We start from the raw sequence: 23725 nt of genomic DNA, 5'->3' as shown, positions 1-23725 counted from the left end.
AGCTAGTGTCAGCCACTCAGAGTGGATCACTCACTCCCGTTTGCCACACCCGCATGCCCTCTGCTCTTCTCCAGGAACTCCTGATGGACCATTTGGTTTCCCATTGACTCTTCCACCTGCAAAGAGGAGGAAAGAGAAAGAGGGTAAAATAGATCAGGTTCTCAATTTTTCTACACTGAGCATGTATTGCTTTTATAACTATTTTTGTAATTTAGGTTTTAAAGTAATGTAGTATAAAGCAAGGCTTACAAATAATGTCACAGCTGGTTCATTTCTATTTGGCTGTACTTAACCTAATAGACCTAACTAAAAATCCAATATTAGTTTCCACCTCCTACTCCTTGGCAGTGGCTTCACAATTAAGGTAAGACTATAAAGTCTCAAGGATGTTTCACTTGATAAATATTTATTATTTATTATTCATTTGAAATTTTACTTATCAGATGCTATAAAGGCTTTGAAGACTAAGCTTGTACGAATATTGTGTATGCAATTTTGTGTGTATGATGTATCATAAAAATTTTGTGTGTGATGTATCACAAAAATTTTTTATAACACATTTGGTGATTTAAAAGCATTTGGTCTTTCTCAAAGGGTAGTGCTCCAAAAGGTTTCTCAGTCTACATATTTAGATAGTGAACTTTGTTAAAACAAAATTTACAATTTAGGTGAAATAACATTGATTTTTTTCCAGCTTGCCTTTTCTAGCTCATTAATTTAAAACATATATGTCTTCTTGCTATTAATATAAAGTTCTGTGTTGTTTTCTTTTTCCCCCAGCTTTACTGAGGTATAATTAACAAATAAAATTGTAAGATATTTAAAGTGTGTGATGTGATAACTTGATATATGTATACATTGTGGAAGGATCCCCTCCATCAAGTTGATTAGCACATCCATCACCTCACATGTTTACCTTTTTTTTTTTTTTTGGTGAGAACATTTAAGTTCTGCTGTCTTAGCAAATTTCATTTATACAATACAGCCTTATCAACTATAGTCACTATGTTATACATTAGATCCTCAGACCTTATTCATCTTATAACTGAGAATTTGAACCCTTTTACCACCCTCTCCCTGTTGTTTTTTTAGGGAAAAAAATCATTAACCATAAACATCCTCTGGAATTTAATTAAATTCAACTCAAACTTGTGTTGAGTGCCCACTGCAACAAACTTTTCATGTCAGAGGAATGTGAACAAATGATATAAATGAATTTATCTTTAAAACTCAAGCTAATTTTGCATGCCTCTTTATAAAATATCTGAGCATTTAAAAATATATGATAATTTTAAAAATTACTTACCATTGAGTAAAATTACTACCATAAGGAGACGATCCATGATTGTCTCGAGGCTTGAAGTCCAGCACTCTAGTTTGATAAGAACCAGATACCTGCCAGGTAAAATGAATATGAATAAGAAATGCTCCCTGCCCTGGTGGAGCTTACAGAGTTGTGTGAGAACAGACATAGAGACTATTGCCCATAATTCCCAGCTGGGAGAGAAACTAGCAATATAGTATGAGAATGTAGCAGGAAAGTGATTGACTATGAGTTGGAGGATCAGGGCAGGCTTCATAGAGTAGGAGGTGCTTGAATTGAGCCTTGAAGGATGAGAAATATTTCATTAGGTATTTGAGGAGTAGAAGATATTTGAGGCGTAGAAGATGGGAGGAACAAAGGTACAGAGGCAAGTGTGTTTGATGAAATGCATGAACTGTGACCATCTACACATCTATATCATATTTATAGAACTACTATACAGTTTTACTTGAAATATTATGAAATAGAGAAAGAAATCAAGTAAGTTCAGCTAGTCCAGCCATTAGCTGTTAAAAGTAACAAACTCATTTCAACTAATGTCTAACTGGTTACAGGGACACATGGGGAACTCCACCCAGGCAGCCTCTCCGAGGTTCAGGAGAAGAGTGGCCCCAGAGGATACAGTGAGGTAATAATGATTTGCAGAGCTGATGAACTGGAGTTAGTGAGAAGGGACTCCTGAGATATAAAATTAAGGTCCCCTAGGCAGAGCTGGATCAGAAGACCTGAGGCAGGCTAAAAATCTGGCACTCATTCAAACGGATTTTCTTTCAGTACTCAACATGTGAATAGAGGAGAGGCTGATCCTTTGGTGGATGAAAGGTGGAGAAGGAGAACTCCTAAGGGCAGTACTCCGCCTCCTGTCCAGGATCACTAGTGGTTCAGCGCTGGCCTCACACTGGCTATACTACTCAGCAAAACAAAAAACTCTACAAGAAAACCAGACCCCCTGCTCTTAGAAGGCTTTTTGGTGACCATTTGTTGCTACTCAAGACTGCGTTTAGGATAGCCCGTCACCCTCACCTCCAAACACACAAACATACAAACCATACCCTCAAGATGTTTATCAAAGCATTCCTTTCAATCACACAAGATACTTTCCTTGAGAGAGGCCCTGATATAGTTTTCTCTCTCACACATTTCCAGGGTTCTTTTAGTACCCCTGATAGATTAGCACGAGCACAGCTCCTTAAGCCAGCTCTCATCCTATTTTCAGGCCAAAAATTGCCAGGCTATTGATTGTTGGGGGCTACCCACTCCCCACAACTGGGCTGAGGTGCTGCCGTGGATACAAGCTCTTGGTTCTGATTCCTGCGGTGGTAATCAGTGCCTGCATGATGTTCACCTGTGAACTAGGCACTGGGGACGGCAAAAGCAGCTTCACATATGGTCCCTACCCTTGACAGCCTTTGAATCTAGATACCTCGGCAGGATCCAACATTTACTTTTTCTTTTATCTCTGCTGTTCTCAGGCTAGGCTTGCAGCTTTGCCCTAGGAAAAATTGCAAGGGATAGTCATAATCACTACCAGAGACATAATCATACCAGTGACAAAGCTAATCAGACTCTTAGGTTAAGTAAAGTCAACCAACTATTTAAATCATGGATCTGGGATTTGAATCCAGATCTTCCATACTTCAAACGCTCAGATTCTCCATCCCTACTCCCAGTTGGCACCTAGCTTGGCTCTCAGTGTTGCTCTCAATTAGCTAAAATGTTAGCTGACAACAGAGTGTGTCAAAAAAAAAAAAAATCAATCTCTCAATAGTCAAAGGAATAAAGTCATAGTGTTGGTGATAGGCAGTGAGGCTGATATATTTGGGCAAGGGGCCTGACCTGACAGCCATTTTATTCCACTTATTTATGAGGCCCACCTCACTGAGATTAAAGTGGTGTTATCAAATTCTATAATTACCGTATTTGTATAAGAAATTGGGACTCTGTCGTAAGCCATTTTATTATTTTTGTCAAAACAGAACCTTATGACTTGGTCAAGTCGTTTAACCTCTCAACCTCCTCTTTATTTGTGAAGTGACAGGGTTTGGCTGGCCAATCTCTGTGCAATCTTTCAGTTCTGATTTTTTTTCCACTACATGCTGAATCTTTAGTTTATATTGCAAGTAGTTCTCATGGGTGTGGTTTGGTTTGGTTTGGTCTTTCCAAACTAGGATATTGGTTCATTCATTTATTCAACACCTATTTATTTAGGGCCTCTTCTGTGCTAGGCCTTTTTTAGACCTTGGGGAGTGCAGAGTGAATAAAAACATCCAAGCCTTCATGAAGTGGAGGTGGCAGGCCAAGATGGTCAGTAAATAAATAAATAGAGAGCATTGTCATTTGGTGGTAAATGCTGTGCAGAAAGATATGCAAAGAAAGAGAGATGTGTGATGGAGCCTGGGTCCTGCTCATACATGCGTGCGTCACGGAAAGCCTTTCTAATCAGGTGACATTTAAGCAGAGACCAGAAGCCTTAGAACTTTCTTATCCTTCATGCATTCATGCATCCTTCAAGACCTTGAAGTGGTCAAGAGACAGGAATGAGAGGCCCTGGTGGAGGTGCATGAGAGCTTCAGTTTCAACCTCACCTTTCCCCCTCACATCCTTTGTGTTCCAGGATTTTCGCAAGTGAGTTTTTCTCACTTCTGTGATGCTAAACATACTTGTCTAACATTTTAATGACATTTCAAATGTATTGCATCTATTTGTTTACTTAATTTTTGCTAATGGGGATTATGACTATTAACAGTAAATTTAAATTTAAAAAATTATGACAACTGAATTTACAGGATTTTAAGAAGCAGGGATTTGTTTTGCATGTGAACTTTGCATCCAGATTTACAGCATTTCTCTCTTCGGCTTCACAAACCACAGGCTAGAGGAAGGACTCCAGATGAGAATATGTGGGAAGGAGTTAAAGATTCAAGGACTAGGCTGGAAATACTGCTTTCAAAGTGTTGGGTTTTGTTTCTCTAGATACATTTTGCATCTACTGGCTTATTCACTGCCTATCGCATAATTTGTTTTGGAGGCCAGGAGCAGGCCAGGAACCTGGATCCCCAAGCAGGTGAATGGCAGACACTCCAGGCTGAAGGCAGGTCCTCCAGCGTTAAAAGGAAAGAAATGGGCAAGCCCCAGGCAGTGAGGTGTCTAAGGTACATTCCAAAGTGGGTGAAGGAAGAAGAGGATTGATTTTCCCTCTAAATCCAAAACATTAGAATTGCAAACATATAACAAAGGCTAAGCCATTGCAGGCTACCTATTTTATGACCCTGTAACTCTGAAAATGCCCCTTAGGGCTGAGATAGAGCATTAAATCCCCTTGTTCCACTTTCCTAGCCGGAATTTCCAGTGGCCAAATTCTTCCTCCCTTAGTCTCTGCATCCATGACTGTTGATTACCAGATTTTTAGGTAAGAGAACACTTAATCAATTCATTATTAGGTCTGATTAACAGCTAATTAATTAGAGAAGGATTATGTGTTAAAAAGTTACCATTGACAGCATTTGGCAGATTTATCATCTCAGTCAACTAACTTTTCTTGAGCTTCTACTCTGTGTAAGAACATAGAATGGGCACCAGAGAGACCGAGAGATGGAAAAAATAGCCTCTCTTCTCAAGAAATTTTTAATCCTATTTAGAAAATGAGATTATTCATGTAAGATAAGATAGCAGTAGAAAATCATGGTTTGGGTTCCAATTGAGTTCTATAGATATTCCAAGAAAGGAGGAATAATTTCCTATTGGATTGAAGGCAGAAAGTTCCAGAGAGGGATTGAGCCTGAGTTAGACTTTGGGGAACTGAGTAAGGATTTGACAGTTGGAGTAGGGTGAGAAGGGGCAGACCAGGCAGCAGGGAAAGGGAGAGACAAGGTAGGAATGCAAGTGGTGACTAAGACTCAGGAGGCTGGCACATCTCCTACATACTGGAAACAAAGTTGGACAGGAAGGTGAGGGACATTGTGCAGGACCTTGAGGTTTATGTGATATTTTATTAAGAAGACAGCTGTTCAAGTTTTTGAGCAGGAGCAAGAGATGATCACAGTGATATTTAAAGCGAAATAACCTAGTAGCAGTGTAGAGGGCTGATAAACTAATTAGGATGCTCTTACAGATGTTAAGGCACAAAGCAGTCAGGGTTGAACCACAGAAGTGACAATGGAAAGGGAAGGAGGAAATTTAAGAAACTTTACAAAGCAAGACGCAGAAAGACTTCACTGTGGTGGATTGTAGGATGAGGGGAAGATCATTCTGAGGTCTTAAGCTGGTGCCAGAACTAGGGAAATCTCAAGGGGGTGGCTGGATAGGCTGAAGATGACCGATGTGATGGAAACAGGTTGAGTTTGAGGTGAACATGGAACAACCAAGTGAAAATATTCATTGGAGAGAAATATAAGTGCAACTAGGGATATTCATTTAGCAGAAAAAAAAGATGAACAGCTAATTTTGTTTCTGTTCCTCAAAATAAAGACCTGACTACTAAAAAATAGCTAAAACTACATAGTGGAAGAACTAGGGGTTAGGAAATTGTGAACTGCTTAGCATAATTTGGGGTACATTTGGGGTAGATTGAACAAAAGGACGGTTATGGAAGGCTCTGGGGACTGGAGGGCTGGTGATAGAGGCCATTGGTTGCTCTCTAACCATGTTGCTGAGCAATATTTAGAGATACCCTGCTAGATCTTAGCCTCAGCCTTTCAGAGCTTCCAGGACTTTGTGAGCCTCTTCATACTAGAGATGAGGAAATGGAAGCCCAGAGAGGGCTCCTGGCTTTGCCACAGTCCCGCAGTGAGTGAGAAGTCAGGGTTGGATCTCAGTCCACTATTCTTCCCATTTCCTGACGCTGCCGGTCCGCAGATGCACTAACTTCCTGGCTCTTATGAGAATATTTCCACATAGTTCTATAGTGGGAAGCCTGATGAAAACGTTTACAGACTTCATTATCAAAATGCCAAATGGATGGCCTATAAAGAGGGCTAAGTATGTAGCACTGAAGACAGGAAAAGATGTGAGGCAGCATGTGTGCGCCCTGTTAGATCAACTTGCCTTCAGGTAAGGGAACTGTGTTCTAGTGACATCAGAGCAAGATGAAATGGGCATAATCTACACAGAGAATGATTCCTTAGAGCATGCTTATGCAGCCCTACAATAGATTTCAAGTGAGGTTGTTCAGTGTCTTTCCAAATATAAAGGTTCTGAAGAATAGGATTGCTATCCAACTCTCTGGGATGAGAGAAGTATGTAATTCAGTTTGGAAGCAGGAGGATGAAACACTTCTATTCTGTGTATTATTTACTTATTCCTCACCCAACTTGTTCCAAAAAGGAAATTGAAATAGTACAACAAGGGATTTAGGAATCAGAATATAGTTTCTTAGCAAAACCAGCCCCAGTGTGTTCTGGTCTCTTTATGGAATGTTTCTAGGCCTTTTCTCCTTGTGCCAAACTTACCAGATGTGGTAAGAAATTACTCATTGGTTGCGTTCAGTCTGCCTTAGCTCTAGGGAGGGCATGTATGAAATAGGCTGAAATTATAAATGAAAGAAACTAATGATGAATTTACATTTTTCAGTTATCAATAAAAATGTTGAATATTTCTTATATCTAGGTTACTATGCTGTTGGATGCTAGCCATAATGGGTTATAAGATGATCCTTGCCTTAGTGAGGTTAGGTGACAGTTGAGGAGAATGGCCAAGGCAGGCTGATGAAGGGTATGAGACACGAACTGCCCTTTGAAGGTTGAGCAGGACCTGGGTTGGCAGAGGGCGGCGGTTTTTAAGGTAGGGGACCTGCAGGAATGAGATCCTCAGGTAGAAAAGCATATGGCCTGTGGGTGGACTAGTTCTGTAGGGAGAATGCTGTAGTTTTGGTGGCAAAAGAATATCACTGACCTCTGTCAATGGTGCACGGGCTGTGGGCTATTTTTCTGAGATCCTAAATTTACAGCATTTGTCTATGATTTCTAGCTCCTGGAGTCTTTGTTCACTGGGAGGGAGAGAGAAAATACAGTCATTGTAAAGACTAGGTTTTACTCTATTCTCCTTCCTAGCAGTTCTGAAAGTGCCAAAGGAAGATCCAAATTGGATGTCATTTTATCTGAACTATGAAAAAAATTCTCCCAGGAGAGACAGCAATAACCTGGTTTCCCCTCTCACCTAAAAAAGGCTTTGGTCACTGATGATCTATTTCACAAGGTACTACTAACTCAGTCATGTGATTCAGATCTTGTGAGTCCTGCAATTGCCACTGCTGTGGCAGGAGGAATGCCTCCTGAGGACTAGTTAAGGTTTTACCACGTTGATATACCCCCCTGTAAATCAGGGTCATCCCTAGGGCTGAAGGGAGCACTCTTTACAGCTCAGGGCTCTTTCCCTTCACCATTCTCCCTGGGGCCTCTCTTGGCTTCACTGTCTTCCCTCTCTTCCAATTAGGACTGACTTAGTGAAAATACAGCGACAGTTGCTTTATTTTCGTTTGAAGTAGGCATTTACCTTGTATTGGGGCAACACCGTGCTCTCTGCCTCTTGCATAGAGTGTCTCTGAGAGGCTCTTAACTTCCACTCAGATGAATCCAGGGAGACAGGGAAAGGTTGAAATTAAAGCAAGTCAAATCAGGATAAGAAAAGAGATAGAGCAGGCCAGCCCCAGTGGCCTAGTGGTTAAGTTTTGTGCGTTCCACTTTGGCAGCCTGGGTTCAGTTCCCAGGTACAGACCTATACCACTCATCTGTCAGTGGCCACGGTATGGTGGCAGCTCACCTACCAAAAAAAAAAAAAGAAAGAGGAAGATTGGCAACAGATGTTAGCTTAGGCGAATCTTCCTCAGCTAAAAAAAAAAAAAAAAGAACGAAAAGAGATAGGGCACATCTTCCTGACCAGACCCATAGCCCATGAAGCATTCCAGCTCACAAAATCAAGTTCTGACATATTTATTTATGCCAATCCATAAAATGAGTCAGAGGAGCCCCTGGAAGTAATATAATCTGAAACTTCTGATAAGTTTTGATGTCTTAAATGAGGCATTCTTAAATTTCAAATAAGTATCTCTAGCCAGTGGGTTGTTTCGTGTGTGATAGCATGCTGGTGTTTTTCTGATTGATGCTGACACACGGCAACTCAACCAAATTACTCTATCCTGACTGATATTATTAGGTAAGCAAAAGAAATTAAGGTGCCAGTGGAGTGGAGGTGGGAGGATCTCTGTCATTCCATACGTATTCTGACCTAAAGACCCTCTGTGTGCTCCCGAGCTACAGAATTGCCCACTCTCTGGGCTTTGCCCTCTTCTCGCTGGCTCTGGGCACTGGGAGGCTGCTGGCATGGGTGAAGCATCAGTTATCATTAGTTTTGGTGTGGGGCCATTCATTGGGAAATACTGCTCTCTCTTCATTCTTCAAGCCCAGTGATGGGCACAAGGGATATATTTCTGCCAGTGCAACTTTGCTTGATAGAATAAAATAGGATTATTTTTTCCTAACAAAAATCATCTCCAGGCTAAACTCTTTCTATATTTACTACTCATTCTTTACTGCTTATATGAAGCACATTGTGATAAAGAGCATGTTTTTCTTGTAGTCTATCAGATAAGAATTCAATTCACTTCCACAAACATCTTTTGAGCACATGCCCAGAATGGGGAAAGGAGCTGGGGATACAAAGATGAATAAAACACTGCCGCTGCTCCTGAGCTGCTCATTGTCTGGGGAGGGAACTAACGTTCAGGCAGTTAACTAAGGATGTGACCTGGTTCAGTGGAGGGGCCATCCTATTTCTAGCAACCCTCATATTTGAGAAAAGGCCAAGCAGGAGGCTGACGTGAGGACCAAGAACCATTTTCAAAATAAGATTATTTTTTATTTGGGATGTCTAGTGGCAGAGTTCTATTTTAATTCTGTAATTTATTACCTTTGCCACTTTAAATTGCTATGTACTTAAGGATGATTTAATTATACATTTTTTCGAAGTGGGTATAAAAAGTTACGTTATCACTGAGGTATCTTCATTTTAAACACTTGCATACCTATGTATTATGAAATTTGTCTTATCTCCTTATCATTTTGCTTCTAAGGGTCACACTGTACACTTTGTTTTCTGGCATTATGTTAATTAATGAATTATATTAACAGATTCATAAGCATCAAGCCATTTTTATATTCCAGAACAAACTCTATTGGTCATAGTGTTTTATTTTTGTTTCCTAATATTTTATTTAGACTATTTGTATATTTATTTAGGCTATCCTAGAGTAGATTTGGCATCAGAACCTCATAGAATGGATTTAGTGATTTACATATATCCTAGTCTCTGATGTGGATTAAGTACTATAGCTATTTTTATTTATAGAAACTTCCTGTGATATTATCCTGGGTCATTTCTTATTGGGGGGTTGGATATTTGACACCCCTTTCAATATCTCCTATAGATAGTTGTTCTAGTTGACTGTAAAGTTTTTAGAACAAAGTTCAGCAATGTATGCTTTCCTAGTAGAAAATTGTCCATTTCATCTAGCTTTAAAAATTATTGGCAATAAATTACACATAGAATTTTTAAAATAATTTTTCATAGCCTCTGAACTGGTGGTTACATCTCTCTTTTTTGTCCTACCTTGTATTCTTTCTCTGTCTCTCAATTCCCCTCTCCCTCATCTGACTTGCCAGAACTTTTATCATTTTATTAACCTTTTCAATCTGTTTTTTCAAATAGCTATCAGAGCCAACATAGGAATTAATACATTTTTAATGACAGTAAAAGTGGTTCCTTATATTATAGTGCTTTGGAATCCTGTTGCATGAAGCAGTTTACTTAAAGATAAAGAATAATAGAAAGAATAATGGTCTTAAGTGGTGCTACTTCCTGTATAGCTTTGGGTAAATAATTGTTCAGACCTAGGGTTTCCTTCTGTATAAAATGGATGGCAACATGTGCCCTGCCCACTGCACAGCGTGGCTGCAGTGATCAGGTGAGCTCATGTGTATGAGACTGCTCTGAAAACTGTGATGTACCTACAGACAAGGTCATGAAATATGTCACTTCATGAAATATATGTTGCTTTTAGGCTGTATAGAAAAAACAAACAACCCCTCTCATAATTTTTTTAAAGCATTTTTCTACATCACAGAGATCATATAGACTCTCCTCTCTGAAAACATTTATAGGATTCGTCCTGAGAAATTATTTTAGTTTCAGGGGAAAATATTTCCTCATCACCCTCCCCCCAACATAAAAAGTTCTCATTCTACTAAATTAGAAATGTGCACTAAAGACCCATTCAATAAAGGGCACTGAAATGGAAATTAGCTCAAGTCTGCTTTCAATTAATTTCAATTCCCCAAAGTGCCAAACTTTCCTTTTCTGTCACAGCAGTAATTGGAAAGTAATAGACAATCCTAAGTTTTCATGGTTTTATGCGTATATGCGTGTGGGGGGGTATACATTCTAGGTCAGTCTGGAGGAGGGTCAGGAGATTTTTGGCATTCTTTAGGCTACTATTAAGTTTATTAATATTATTGTTTGAATTAATTTCATAAAAATCTGGCTATAACTTCTTAGGTTAACATTTCAACATTCCTATTTCTCTATTGCAATAATTTTAGAACCTTTGTTTTTAAGCAGCAGAAACTGAGTTTGAAAGGAAATCCTTCCCAAAAAGCTGAAGTCTGTGAATCAGACAAGAACAGAGAAACGCTGGTTGAGGGATGGAGAGGGGGCGCGGGACCTCACCAGCCTGGTGGCTTTCTCTCTGCCCCCAAGGCAAGCTCAAAAGAGCCTGAAGGCTTCAAAGAGTACAGACTGAAACCATTGCTCTATATAAGGATCAGCCATGGCTTAGAGACTAACAGGTATTTCCTCAAAACTTAATAGTATTTTCCCAGGGGGTCTGCCAAGGCCCACATGGGGACTTTTAGAGGCACTGCTGTTGCAGAGATGGAAAGAAAGGAGGAAGGCTGGGAAGGAGTAGAAGCCATACTAACTTGATGAGAGGAATGTGGCAGCATCTAATGGTTATTTGAAGGTGGGCAGTTGTTCAAGGGCTACGAAGGGCAGAGTAAAGAATTACTATTGGGCTCAGACAGTGAGAGATTCCCATAGAAAATGAAAAAGACTACAAGTAAGATCTCAAAGGGAATGTCATAATGTAGTAAAGCTCTTTCCAGAAAAGGTCATACTACTTTCCCATGTAATCTTGTTATTCTACCTTTTAAGATGCGCCTTTCAATATATATTACTCACTAATATGATCATGCTCTTCACACTAGTAATTCTCTTCTGGAAACCTAAGCTAAGAAAAAATGTCTTAAATATGAAAAAAAAAAGCTATATTCCTTTTAATTCTCATCTACTATGGTGAAAAACAGAAAACTATCCTAATATTCAATAATTGGGGAAGGGAAAGAAAACAATGACACATTTCCTCAAACAACTATTTTTCAATGACTAAATATAATGATTGTGAAACTATTTGGAGAAAGCCAGGCGTGATAAAAGCATCTGAAAGTTCTGAAATCACAGAGACTTGGTTCCAATTCTCTCTCCCTCTGCCATTTCTTATCCATGATCTTGGGTGTATTATTGCCTTATTTTCCCAAGCCTCGATATCCTCATCTATAAAATGAGGATAATGATACAGACGCAACAGGACTGATATGAGGATTCAATTAAATGTGACAATATAAATAACAACTAAGCATAGTGCTTGTTACATAGCAGCTGTTCAGTAAATGTTACTTCCCTGTCCACCATTCCCCATGTAACACATGGAAAGATGCTTGTGCTCTATCAAAAGATCTGTTGACAAACTTAAAGAAAGACATGGTTTCCAAGAAAATGCAAATTACAAAATTAAGTGGAAAACTGAAGTGGACCAATTATTTTTGAAGAAATTGAAAATTGTTTAAAGATCTGTCTACCTTTTTTAAAAAAAGGCACTAGGGCCAAATGGTTTTATAGCTATACTCTACTATCTTTTAAAAAACAGATAATTTCAATTTAATTGAAATTTTTCTAGATTTTAGAAAGAGATTGAAAACTGTAATTCATTTTAAGAAGCTAGCATAAACTTAACGCCCAGAAAAGAATAAAAAACAATAAACCTTCCACAGATCAAAATCACTCATGAATATAGATGCAAAATGTCTAAATACTAACAAATAAAATCCAGCAGCGTATCAAAAGAACTATATCCTGTGACCAAGCAGATATTCCAGGAATGTAAGGATGACTCAACATCAAGGGGTCAGCATAATTCATTACAACAATGAATTAAAGGAGATGAAAGCAATTCTATCAATAGCTGCTGAAAGTTCTAATAAAATCCAACATCCATTCCTGATAAGAAAGTTTAATAAAATAAGACTAAAAAGAAATTACTTAAGTATGATATAGATTACTTACCAAAGACAGCAAATATCGTTCTAAATGACTTTAAAGCCGTTTACATTAAAATCAGAAAATGGATGATGTCCACTGTCACCATTATTAATAAACATTATCCTGGAAGCTCCAGCAAATACAATAAGTTAGGACAATGAAATAACTAGTGTAAGTATTTAAAAATAAGGATTAAAAGTCACCCAGAAAACTAAGAAATATTCATTTAAAAAAATCTTCCATAATTAATAAAGTAATTCAGTTAAAGTGGCTGAATATAAAATAAATGTACAAAAAAATAAAGAATACCAAAACCAAAATGGGAAAAATGGCATTCACAATAGCAATAAAAATTATAAAATATTTAAGAACAAATTTCACAAGAAAAGCATAGGACCTTTAAGAAAAAAACTATAAAATCTGATTGAAAGGCCTAAAACCATATCCAGACAAATGGAAAGAACTATGCTGCTCTTGGATGACAAAATTCAGTGTAAGAAAAATGCCAGTTCTTCCAAATTAATATATAAATCCTACTCAATTCCAATGAGAATCCCATTTTTTTTTTTTTTGGAATGGGAAAATTCATCTTGGAGTTCATTTATTCATATGGAAAAATAAGTGTCAGGAAAAGAAACTATATTAAAAAAAAGTTGACTTGCCTTACCAAATATTTTTAAAACATGGAAGAACATCGATAATTTGTGGTTTTGGAATGGAAATAGACAGAAAGATCAGAATGGAATAGAGAGCCCACGATAGATCTCAGTGTATATGGGAGTTTGATATGTGACAAAAATGATATTTCAATTTCATGAGGGAAAAGGATGATTTAAGTAATAACTGGTGCAGGTACAAGTGACTATCCATGTGGAAGATAAGGAAATTGAACACTCCCTCACCCCGTATACAAAAACAAATTCCAGATGAATTAAACACTTAAAAATAATAAAAACCCTAGAAGAAAATTTAGGAAAACATATATATAAAAATTTGGGGCTGCAGAGATCTTAAACCAACTCAAGAAACCTAGAAGCAATTAAGGGAAAATATCTGACTAAATAAATTTTTAAGTGTTTCAGTAGCAAAAGTGACCACAAAGTCAAAAGACAAAAAGATAGATGGAAAAAATATTCATAATTCATATGACAAATAAAGATCTAATATCTATTTAACAAAAGCTCTAACTAACAGATAAGGAAAAGGCAGATGACCCAATAGAAAAATACACAAAGCAGAGGAATAGATAATTCACAGAAGAACAAATCTAAATGTCCAGTAAGTATATGCAGAGATGCTCAATAGTACCAGCAATCAGGAAGACTAACTATGAAATAACACTTGTCACCCATCCAACTGGCAAGAACTAAAAAGTGTAAATATCCACTACTGGCTGGGATGCAGGACAAAAGGTACTCATGCAATATTCCTGGGTAAGTGAGAATAATTATAGCCTTTTGGGAAAGCAGCCTAATCATATCTATTAGACCCCCACATGAGTAAAAGCACCAATATGTAAGTCTCTGTGTACCAAGATGTTTGTTATGGCACTGTTTGCAGTGACAAAATAATGGGCATAAAGAGAATGCCCATTGATAAAGGAATGATTAACACAGGTCATCAAAACCATAGATATTATGCAGTCATTAAAAATTAATTTGTTGGATCTATAACCAATCTTTACCTGGAATCAAATTAACTTGGAAAGATTGCCACGATGTATTATTAAGTGAGAAAGATAAGATGCAGAGAGGTATAGTACGAACCGACAATGACAGCCCCGCTCCATATATGTACACTCTGTACATGTGTTCATATGTGATTATGTGAGGATGGAGAAAGGAGTGGAGGAACGCCAGCAGATTGTTAACATCGGTTGGGACTGGGGAGGAACACTCATGCCCTCTGCTCAAATGGCCACAATGAAAACAACTGGAATGGTAAGGATCCATTAAAAAAAAAAACGTAAAATGCTTATGCTACAATATAGGTAAAAAAGTAGATACAAAATTATAGGTAGGCTCCATGAACAATCATATAAAACATCCAAGAGAAAAAAGATTGGCAGACAACACAACCAAATCATGATGGTTGTTTAAGCAGAGGCATTATAGTTATTTTTTCTCTATATTTTCCGAATTGTCTTAAATGTAGTCTTGTTGTTTTTATAATTAAAGAAACAAAATAAAGTGGCTGGCCCAGTGGTGTAGTGGATTAAGCTTGTGTAGTCCTCTTCGGCGGCCTGGGGTTTGCAGGTTCAGATCCTGGGCACAGACTTACACACCACTCATCAAGCCATGCTGTTTTGGCATTCTACATACAAAATAGAAGAAGATTACCACAGATGTTGGCTCAGCAACAATCTTCCTCAAGCAAAAAGAGGAAGGTTGGCAACAGATGTTAGCTCAAGCCAATCTTCCTCACCAAAAAAAAAAAAAAGACAGAAAAATAAATAAAATTTTCAATTTACTTTCTATTAACCACACATCTTTTTTAATGTCTTGAAATCAGTGACCATATGTACATATGTGACCTTGATGATGTCCTAGCTCTGAAAATGTGTAAATTTACATTTTAACTATGATATATGGAGGGTTTTTTGGGTTTGTTTTTTAGTTAGTTGTAGATAAGATAACTGAATCCCCAAGAATTACTTATCCATAAAAATCTCTTAAAAATATAGCTTTACATATTTCAAGATTTTTCCCCCAAATAGTAACAGAAATCACTTCTAACGATAATTTTCAAAGCTATGTGGCTCGGGGCAGGTCACTTCTCTTCCCATCTGCAGACTTCAGTGTCTTCACCTATAAATGATGGAGTTGGATGAAATAATCTTCTCAGGGCCTTTTGGCTCTAACATTACGTGATTTAATTATGTTCATTATGGAATGCATTAAATATCAAATAAATTAATAACTTGAAGGAGAAGAAAGTTTTCATCTTAGCAATGCTTATATCAGCTTTGAAAGACATTCAGATAGCTAGGGAAGATGCCCTACCTTGACATAACTTTCATGCTCATATGAAAAATGGGCAAGATTCCAAATAGCATGTGGCCTTGACCTTTATAGCCTTCATTTATAACTATGTAGCTGTTGACCAATGCTTTTTCATCCCTGTGTACCCTCCCACCCCGCCAACTTGTTATTTTGCTTTACAGACTTCAAAATGTGAATGAAAAGTTTTAATTCTACTTTCTTGAGGGATAATTTATATAGGATAAAATGCACCCAATTAAGATATATACTTTGATGAATTTTGACAAATTTATGCATCTGGATAACCACTACCACGATTAAGCAATAGAACATTTCTATCATCCTAAAAAGTTCCCAGCGCCTTTTCCCAGATAAGACTCCAGCTCCTACCCTAGGTAACTACTGATCCGCATTTTGTCACTATAGATTAGATATGTCTTGTCTAGAGCAATGAACAAAGTTTTAACTTGTGTTTTCTCAGTCTTGGGTAGTATTAATATACAATTTAGATTGTTTCAATCAGGTTACCTAGTTGCAAGCAACAGAAAACTACTTTGACTGATTTAAGCAGCAAAGAAACTTGTTCAAAGAATACAGCTCATAGAATTGCTGGGAGACTGGTGAATCAAGTTTGGGATAATGCAGCCTGCAAACAATGCCCCAAATCATATAGTACAGCTGTTCTGGTGAGGAAAGCACCCAAAGCAGAGGCTTAGTTACCTAAACTGTCTGCACCAGATCATGGTCACCACCGCTACTTTTGTTGCCACTGCTGTCTTAGGAACTCTTTCTATTTTTTAGAAAGTAGAAAGTATATCAAGTATATGTGTCTTAGCAATCCTTCTGCAACTGCTAGTGTCTATTGGAGTGGGTACATCTGAGTGGCCTATCCTTGGTCATGCGTCCGTTATGTCTTAGCTTCAAGGGAAGCTAGGAGAACCTGGCGTTTTCAGCCTCTATAGCAGGTGGCATCTGATCAAGCCTCCTAAGGTGAGGGAATCCCCCAATCATTGGAAAAGATTAAAATTCTAGATGACGAAAAAGAGTGCCAAGGTCCACAAACTGACGGTGTTTGTTTGTTTGTTAGATTGCATTCTGAACTTGCAGCTTCGTGTCTAATGTTCACTCCAGCCAGGCTACATTTGATAAGTATCTCCTGGGTGTAAAGGAGTCTACCAGATGCTGAAAGTGGGGACGAGGTCATCAAGAAATGTGTTTTTAATGAAATAGAATAGAAACAGGTGTATTGGCCTTCATACTTACTCAAGTTTTTTCTTCTTAATATAATTTCCCTAAACTATAGCCTGCTAATAAAATCAATGGGTCTAAATTAATTGTCAAAACTACCATAATTTTAACTAGTGAATTTCATACTTATTCACAAAATATTTATGTTTATTTTTTAAGCTAAATATTTACTCAATCTTTTCACTCTTCTGAAATTGCATAAACCTAAGTTGCCTCTAATAGCTGTGTTCATTCCAATTGTTTTAAGTTAACACATAAAGGAAGTCCAGTTACTTTGTCAGTTCTACCCGCTATCACTTACTCTTCATTTCGATTGACAGGTCCAGGGAAGAGGGGGTGGCCTGACTGGGGACAATGAAGATGCAATCCTGAAGAATAAGGCGGAGGAGAGAAGAAACAGGCACCATGGAAAAAACCAAGACAAAACAAGGTTAGATTTTTCCTATGTCTTTCTTCAGGGCTCAGGATTCAAGAAATGTAGGTTTTAGTCTTGTCTTGCCATTGTCTCAAAACATGATAATATGTTAACTTGACTATTCTCATTTGCTTATCATCATATAATAACCATGTAGAACATAGACTTGGTGCTGGAGAAACAGGAAATGCTATATATTGAATTTGGTTAGAGTAGTTATTTTATTTTTCTTAGCAGTAACTTTAGGACTGCCTCAGAACAACCTGCTGAATAAGGCCCAGATAGAGATTCAACCGATAGACCTCCAACACCTTCTAGGCTAGCCTAGAAACATAAGTGCTGTATCTTTTAATCTTTACCATATAGAATCAACAACACAGAAGTGGGTTCTGTTATCATTTCCAATTTACGAAAGAAAAAACAGTCATAGAGAAGTCAGGCTACAACCACAAAGCGTCCAAGTTCAATCTGGGAATCCTGGTCTCTGTTCCCAAGTTCAGGTTCTTGCCGTGATTACCATGCTGTTGGGACATAGCATAAAATGGGCTACATAATCTTTACTCAGGCTTATATGGGGAGTTTTGGTAATCTCAAACCATTTGGACTTTATAGGGCAGCCCTCGATGTGTATATGTTCTGGGCTGAGGTTATGTGTTATTTGTGAACTTACTGAGGCTGGGTCCTCTAAGGAAGGGTTTCCTATACCAGCATATCTTAGGAGAACAATATATACATCCACACAACCAAATCTTTGCAACCAGGGCTTTCATCCATAAACTCCTTGATTCACATAATGTGACATAATAGAGATGTAGCTAAATGGGTTAGCAACGAGCTGCATGCTCTATGTGGATTTCCTCATCTTCATGGCCAAACAAGGTGGTTATGAAAGGTACATTCTAGGCCAAACATTTTTCTCGCTGGGTTGTAAATGATTTTTATAACAGACTACTTCCTTTGTGTTTGCCATATGTTTCAAAGTCTCTAGTGTTGACAATACTGTTTTCTTTCTGCCTGCATCCTTCTCAGAAACTTTCCATTGACAATTCCCTTCTATCAACCCTCTAGCTCAGGAGGACAGTGAGATTCCCTTAGCTGATCTGGGCAGTGATGGGCAGGCAGAGTTCAGAAGTTTGGCAATGATCAGAGGCAGGAGAAGTAAGGCGTATTTTCTGCAGGCCTCCTGAGAACAATAGAGTGAGGACTGACAGGTGCCTGGTGAGCAGCCTTCCTGACTCTAGACCTACCCCCGCAGGTAAACTTCAGTCAGCCCCAAGAACACGAGGGAGACCCCTCATGGGCATTCCCTTCTGGCTAATTCATGATCGTTAATCATTCAGTGTGGTTGAGAAGCTTCCCCACCATGGTAGAACGTGATTTTTACTACAAGAGTTATATTAGGTAGATATGGTTTGCTCATTAGGACGTGAATATAAAATCACCTACACAAGTTTGTGTTTTGTTCTTGTCGAATCATTGGTCTCTTGTCGTGCAGGCACAGATTTAGGATCCTATATGTCCCCCTATTCCCTGCATGTGTCTGAAGAGGATAGGGACAGAATGAGCTGTGTTAATTGAAGAGAGCTTTTTCTCCCTACAGGAGAGAATGAACATATTCCGATGAATAATCCTTCCACACAGATTTACCAGGTAAAGACAAACAGATTGTTTTGAATGATCCTATATGTAATAGTGATGAGTGTCCTTTATGTGTAATTTTTTTTAGCACTCGCAAATGTTTCCACATATATCATTGCATTTGTTCACTTAACAAGACTGTGAGATAGGCAGGGCAGAGAGCACCATTCACATTGTACTTTTGAGAAAACTGATTATTGAAGCACAACTTATCCAGTTTATAAAATACAGCACCACCATGCCTACATCAGCTCCACTTTTCTTGCCTGTTGCCACCATCGCCATGGCCCTTACACCACGCAATAACATTTTCATCAGAGAGACGGAGAGAGCAAGATCTGTTTTTCTTCGTTTCCTATTTTAGCAGAAAGAATTGAGAATTGAAAGGGCGTTTCCAATGCAAATGTTCAAATATGGTGGATGAAAAAGTTTTTAAATTCCTTTAAAACAATAGGAATAATTTAATTTATAAGTAGTCTGCAAAACATTATGTAATATGTTTGCAACGAGGATCACATCAGCCTGCTTTGGTTCTCTAAATAGTATTTATTTGACTTCTACCTTTCAACTGTAAGTTTAAAGGAAATTCTGTCCTTAAAAATCATGCAAGTTTATTCTGACATAATTTGTATGTAAAAGCAGCTTGGGCTAGGGTAACCTAATCCCCACCAAGCTCCTCTCTAGAGTTAAGGCAGTATTATTTGGAATATACAAGGAAGAAAGAATTGAGAGGGCTTGGTGTGGGTTGGGAGAAATGGTGATTTCAAAGTTAGCTTAAAGCCAACTTAAAGGTTTTTAACCCTGGTAACTAGGAAAAAAAGTGGCCTCCCAAATAGAGATATGAGAATCCAGAACAGATAGTTTGGGTAACAGATGTTATTTAGGTTTGTTGAGTTTAAGTGATAATAAAGTAAAAATGACAACTAGTTCCCAGAAACAGCATGCAAGTGATCATTGCTGTGGGCCCAATTAGGGCAAGCCAGCACAGGATTATGAAAATATTTTTTAATCATGTTGCTCCTAGACCCACACCAGCAATGGGAGGGGCATAAAGGAAACAGCCTCATTTCAATTGAATGCATATTTATTGAGCAGTTACTATGTGCAAAATCTACTGCTTGGCCCAATGGGAGATGAAACAGACATTCTCATTGATTTTTAAGCGTCCACAACGCAGAAAACACATACAATAAAAAGCTCATACAAGCTAGGCTGTTGGAAGGATTCCAACAGAGGCATTGATAACATTCTATGGGATATGGGGGAGGGATGAACTAATATTGGCTGCAGGGTTTGAACCAGGCTTTTAAGGACAAGGTGCTCATTTGGTAAGTGTATACGGGGAAGGGTATTTCAAGCAGAGGGACCAGCTTGAACAAAGTCCTAGAAGCAGGAGTGAGTCTTCACTCAGGGCTGATTTGATGCCTCACTTGTCCAAGACCTCCAGATGCCTTCCCTGCCCACCTCCCTCTGTTCACGTCTGACCTGTGTATGGCATTTGAATGAGTGTATCTCTTTAAACTCAGGTATGATTTAAAGTCTATTAAAATTTTTATGTAGGTCACTCCCTGAATGTTGGCTAAATATAGCTGCAGTGGGGGTGGCCTCATTCTCTTATTGTATCACAAATCCAAGTACATCTATTCACAGTGGAACAAATGAAGCAGTGCAAGTGAAGTTGGTCTATATGACCTCTGTGATGCTGTGATTATAACCCCATCCTTTGTTTTAAAAGAAAGCTTCCTAAGTCCCAGTCTGTGTGCTCCAAGCAACATTTAACCAAAAGAAGACGAAGGAGCAGAAGTAAAGAAAGAAGAAGAGGAAGAGGAAGGGGAGGAGCAGGGAGAGGTTAACTATAACAGAGCACAATCTATTCTAAAAAGGCAGAGCAGAATACGAAATCTGAAACAAAATGACATTTCAGCCATTCTCTATCTTCTTATTTTATTTTCTTGATATATACCCATCCCTACCTGACATTATAGTAAATATTAATTTGTTTGTTTTTTGATTGTCTGTCTCTTTCTCTAGAATGTAAGCTCCAAGGGCAGGGATTTAGTCAATTTTTCTCTCTATTGTATTCTCAGCACAAACTGCAGCGCCTGGAATATAATACATATTCAATAAATGTTAGTTGAATGAATGAATGAGTGAATGAATATCTGCAAGACGTATATATTGCTTTGAACCAGGAGGTCTGATGCAGTCATTCAGTCTGGTGCCAAATGGTGCTTGGAAAATTGTCTGGTTCTAATAAACTCCAAAGGGGCTTAAAAGGTTAAATATAAAAAGTCAAGCCATAAAAGTTTAGAATAAGTCAATATTTATTTTGTCTCTGGATGTGAAATATCTTTCTAAGTAAAAAAGCACTGGAAGAAATCACTAAGGAAAGGGTTAGAGGGTTCATCCACATCACAATTTAAAATTCTCCCAATGTAAACATATTTTCAACAAGTTCAAAGGCATATAACAAAATCCGGAAAATTCTTACAAAAATATTACAAAGGCTTAATGATATACAAATAGTTCATGGAAATCAATAAAAAAGAGGCTTCTGAGACCTCAGTAGAATATGGGCAAAGAACACAGACAGTTTACCAAAGTAAATTACAGATGGCTGATAAACAGAAGAACAGGTTGAAGCTCAAGGAAACAATGATTAAAACAAAGAGCCTTATTTTTTGACCACCTAATTAACAAATAATACAATAATTAATAATATTTAGTTCTGATGAGTGTGTGTAAATTGGTGGAAACTTTTAGGAAAATCATTGTTAAAATGCAGTAAAAGTGTTAAAATATTCATACTCCTCATTGGCTCCCTGTGCTTTGGATGGCCTTTACCTCCTTGGTAAGAATAAGGTACGGTGACCCAAATCAGGGCACAGAAGCCAAGAGGAGAATGAGCACTCGCATCTCCGAGTGCATTCCAGGTAGCATGACTGCCAGGACAGGTGAGTCAGTGTGGATGCACCGACTGATCCTTGGGTGTACTGGTTCAGTGTACTTCCTCCCTTTTGTTTGAACCCAGGTCTATTCCCTTTTTCTCTCGTCCTTTGTCCACTGTACATAGCCCTCACAAAGTCCATCCCAATCTCTTTTCCAGAGCCAGATTGTGCTCCTTCACCATTGATTATTTCATTTTGCATACGGATTTTTAAATTATGATTCCATTAACATGAGAAGTTGGGGAGAGGGTCCCACAATTAAGGCAACAGATGTAACTGCACAATTTAGTCTTAGCTCAATCCTCACACTAATGATTTGAACTCCAACTGTGTTTTTGGCTCACTTATAGCCTTAGGAATGTAAACACTGCAGCTTCTTCCATTTATATTACTAATGTTTCATATATCATGTCCAAGACATGTTTTTCTACATACACTAATTTAGAACATTACACATCATACAGTGTGTTTCCAAGAATATTCAACTATATTATTATAACTTTTCAAGCCCTCTGGTCAAATATATTTTGTATACTTATTAATTAATTGAATATATTGTCTTCCTCCAATATAGTAGATTTCTCTTTGGCTCAAATACTACCTAACATCCTTTGACTCACAGTAATTTCATATTTAGGAATTTATCCTAAGGAAATAATCTGAAACACAGGAAAAGCTTTTTAAAAAAGCATTATATGTCAGCATTATTTATGATATTGAAAAATTACAAACAACATAAATTTCCAACAAGAGTGAATGGGTAGGTAAACTCTGGCACACCCATAGGATGGAATATTATGTAGCCATTAAAAATAGACACTTGGGAAAAATTTTGAAGGCTATGGGAAGGGGTTTATAAGAATGTTAGGCAAAAAAAGGGGGGAGCAGAATCAAAATATATCTGTAGTGTGATTTCAACCATATAAATATCTATATTTATATACACAGAACAAAACAGAAAGAAATGTGCCAAAACATTAATGGTTGTATTAAAGTAATGAGATTTGGGGGGATTCTCTTTTTTCTTTTTCTCTGTAATGGAAATAATTTAAGAAAATGAGTATGTGCTGAAAGGATCTCTAATTGAAAACTATGGGAACCACTCCTACAGTAATAGGTTTCATCATCAAAACTGCCATTGACAGTTTTCTAGAATTTGTGTGTCCTATTTGAGCCCCAGTCTCTTTTTACTGTTGAGGAATGTCTTCTAACACTAGAGAAGTTAACTCTACTAGGCCTGTGCTACATCCAGGGATGGATAAGATAAATTCCCAATACACCAGGCTTCATATCAGCTTCAATAATGCCCTGTAAGAGGGAGGTTAAGGGTCAACCTCTGCAGAGAATGTAGAGGAGTAGATTTGGGGAATTTAGTCTTGACAGTTCAAATAAACTCCTGCCCACTTTGTGTTTTAAATCATAGCATTTTCTGGGGATTAATAAAGAGGCCTAAAATTAGGAAGATGGAAGTTGTAGAAAGACCATATTTCTTCTGTAGCAACCCTGGTTTAGGGGGAAACCAGAGCAATTACCTTGGCATCCTTGCCATCATGTGCTACTTCAAAACACCTGGGTTTTTGCTCTTATAGAGCCTTTAGTCAGATGTTGTAGGAATTTGACACACCTCGTGGAAGTTTCTCAAATCTTGACATTTATGACTTTGCAGAGTTCTCAAGGCACAGGCTCAATCCCCTGCATTTGCCTCAGAGTAGCCTTCTGACCTTGATAATGGGACAGAAAGGAAGGAGAAGTCTGTGTAAGAAACAAATTGGAACTACTGGCATAATTTATGAATATTTAGTTTGAG

The 23725-nt window shown here is 38.0% G+C and overlaps 1 protein-coding gene across 1 annotated transcript in view; it reads left to right on the top strand.

The window, feature by feature from the left end:
* ARHGEF33 (Rho guanine nucleotide exchange factor 33) overlaps window positions 1-23725 on the top strand; it is a 66372-nt gene that overhangs the window by 1799 nt on the left and 40848 nt on the right. Inside the window, exons 2-3 of the mRNA XM_046660831.1 lie at window positions 17238-17347; window positions 18933-18982. Coding sequence (XP_046516787.1) covers window positions 17323-17347; window positions 18933-18982 — 75 coding nt within the window. The 5' untranslated portion in view covers window positions 17238-17322. The remainder of the gene's footprint in view (window positions 1-17237; window positions 17348-18932; window positions 18983-23725) is intronic.

Source organism: Equus quagga, chromosome 5, assembly GCF_021613505.1.
Source record: "Equus quagga isolate Etosha38 chromosome 5, UCLA_HA_Equagga_1.0, whole genome shotgun sequence".
Classification (NCBI taxonomy): domain Eukaryota; kingdom Metazoa; phylum Chordata; class Mammalia; order Perissodactyla; family Equidae; genus Equus; species Equus quagga.
The sequence above is the reverse complement of the archived record's forward strand: the minus strand, read 5'-3'. Positions and strand labels throughout refer to the sequence as shown.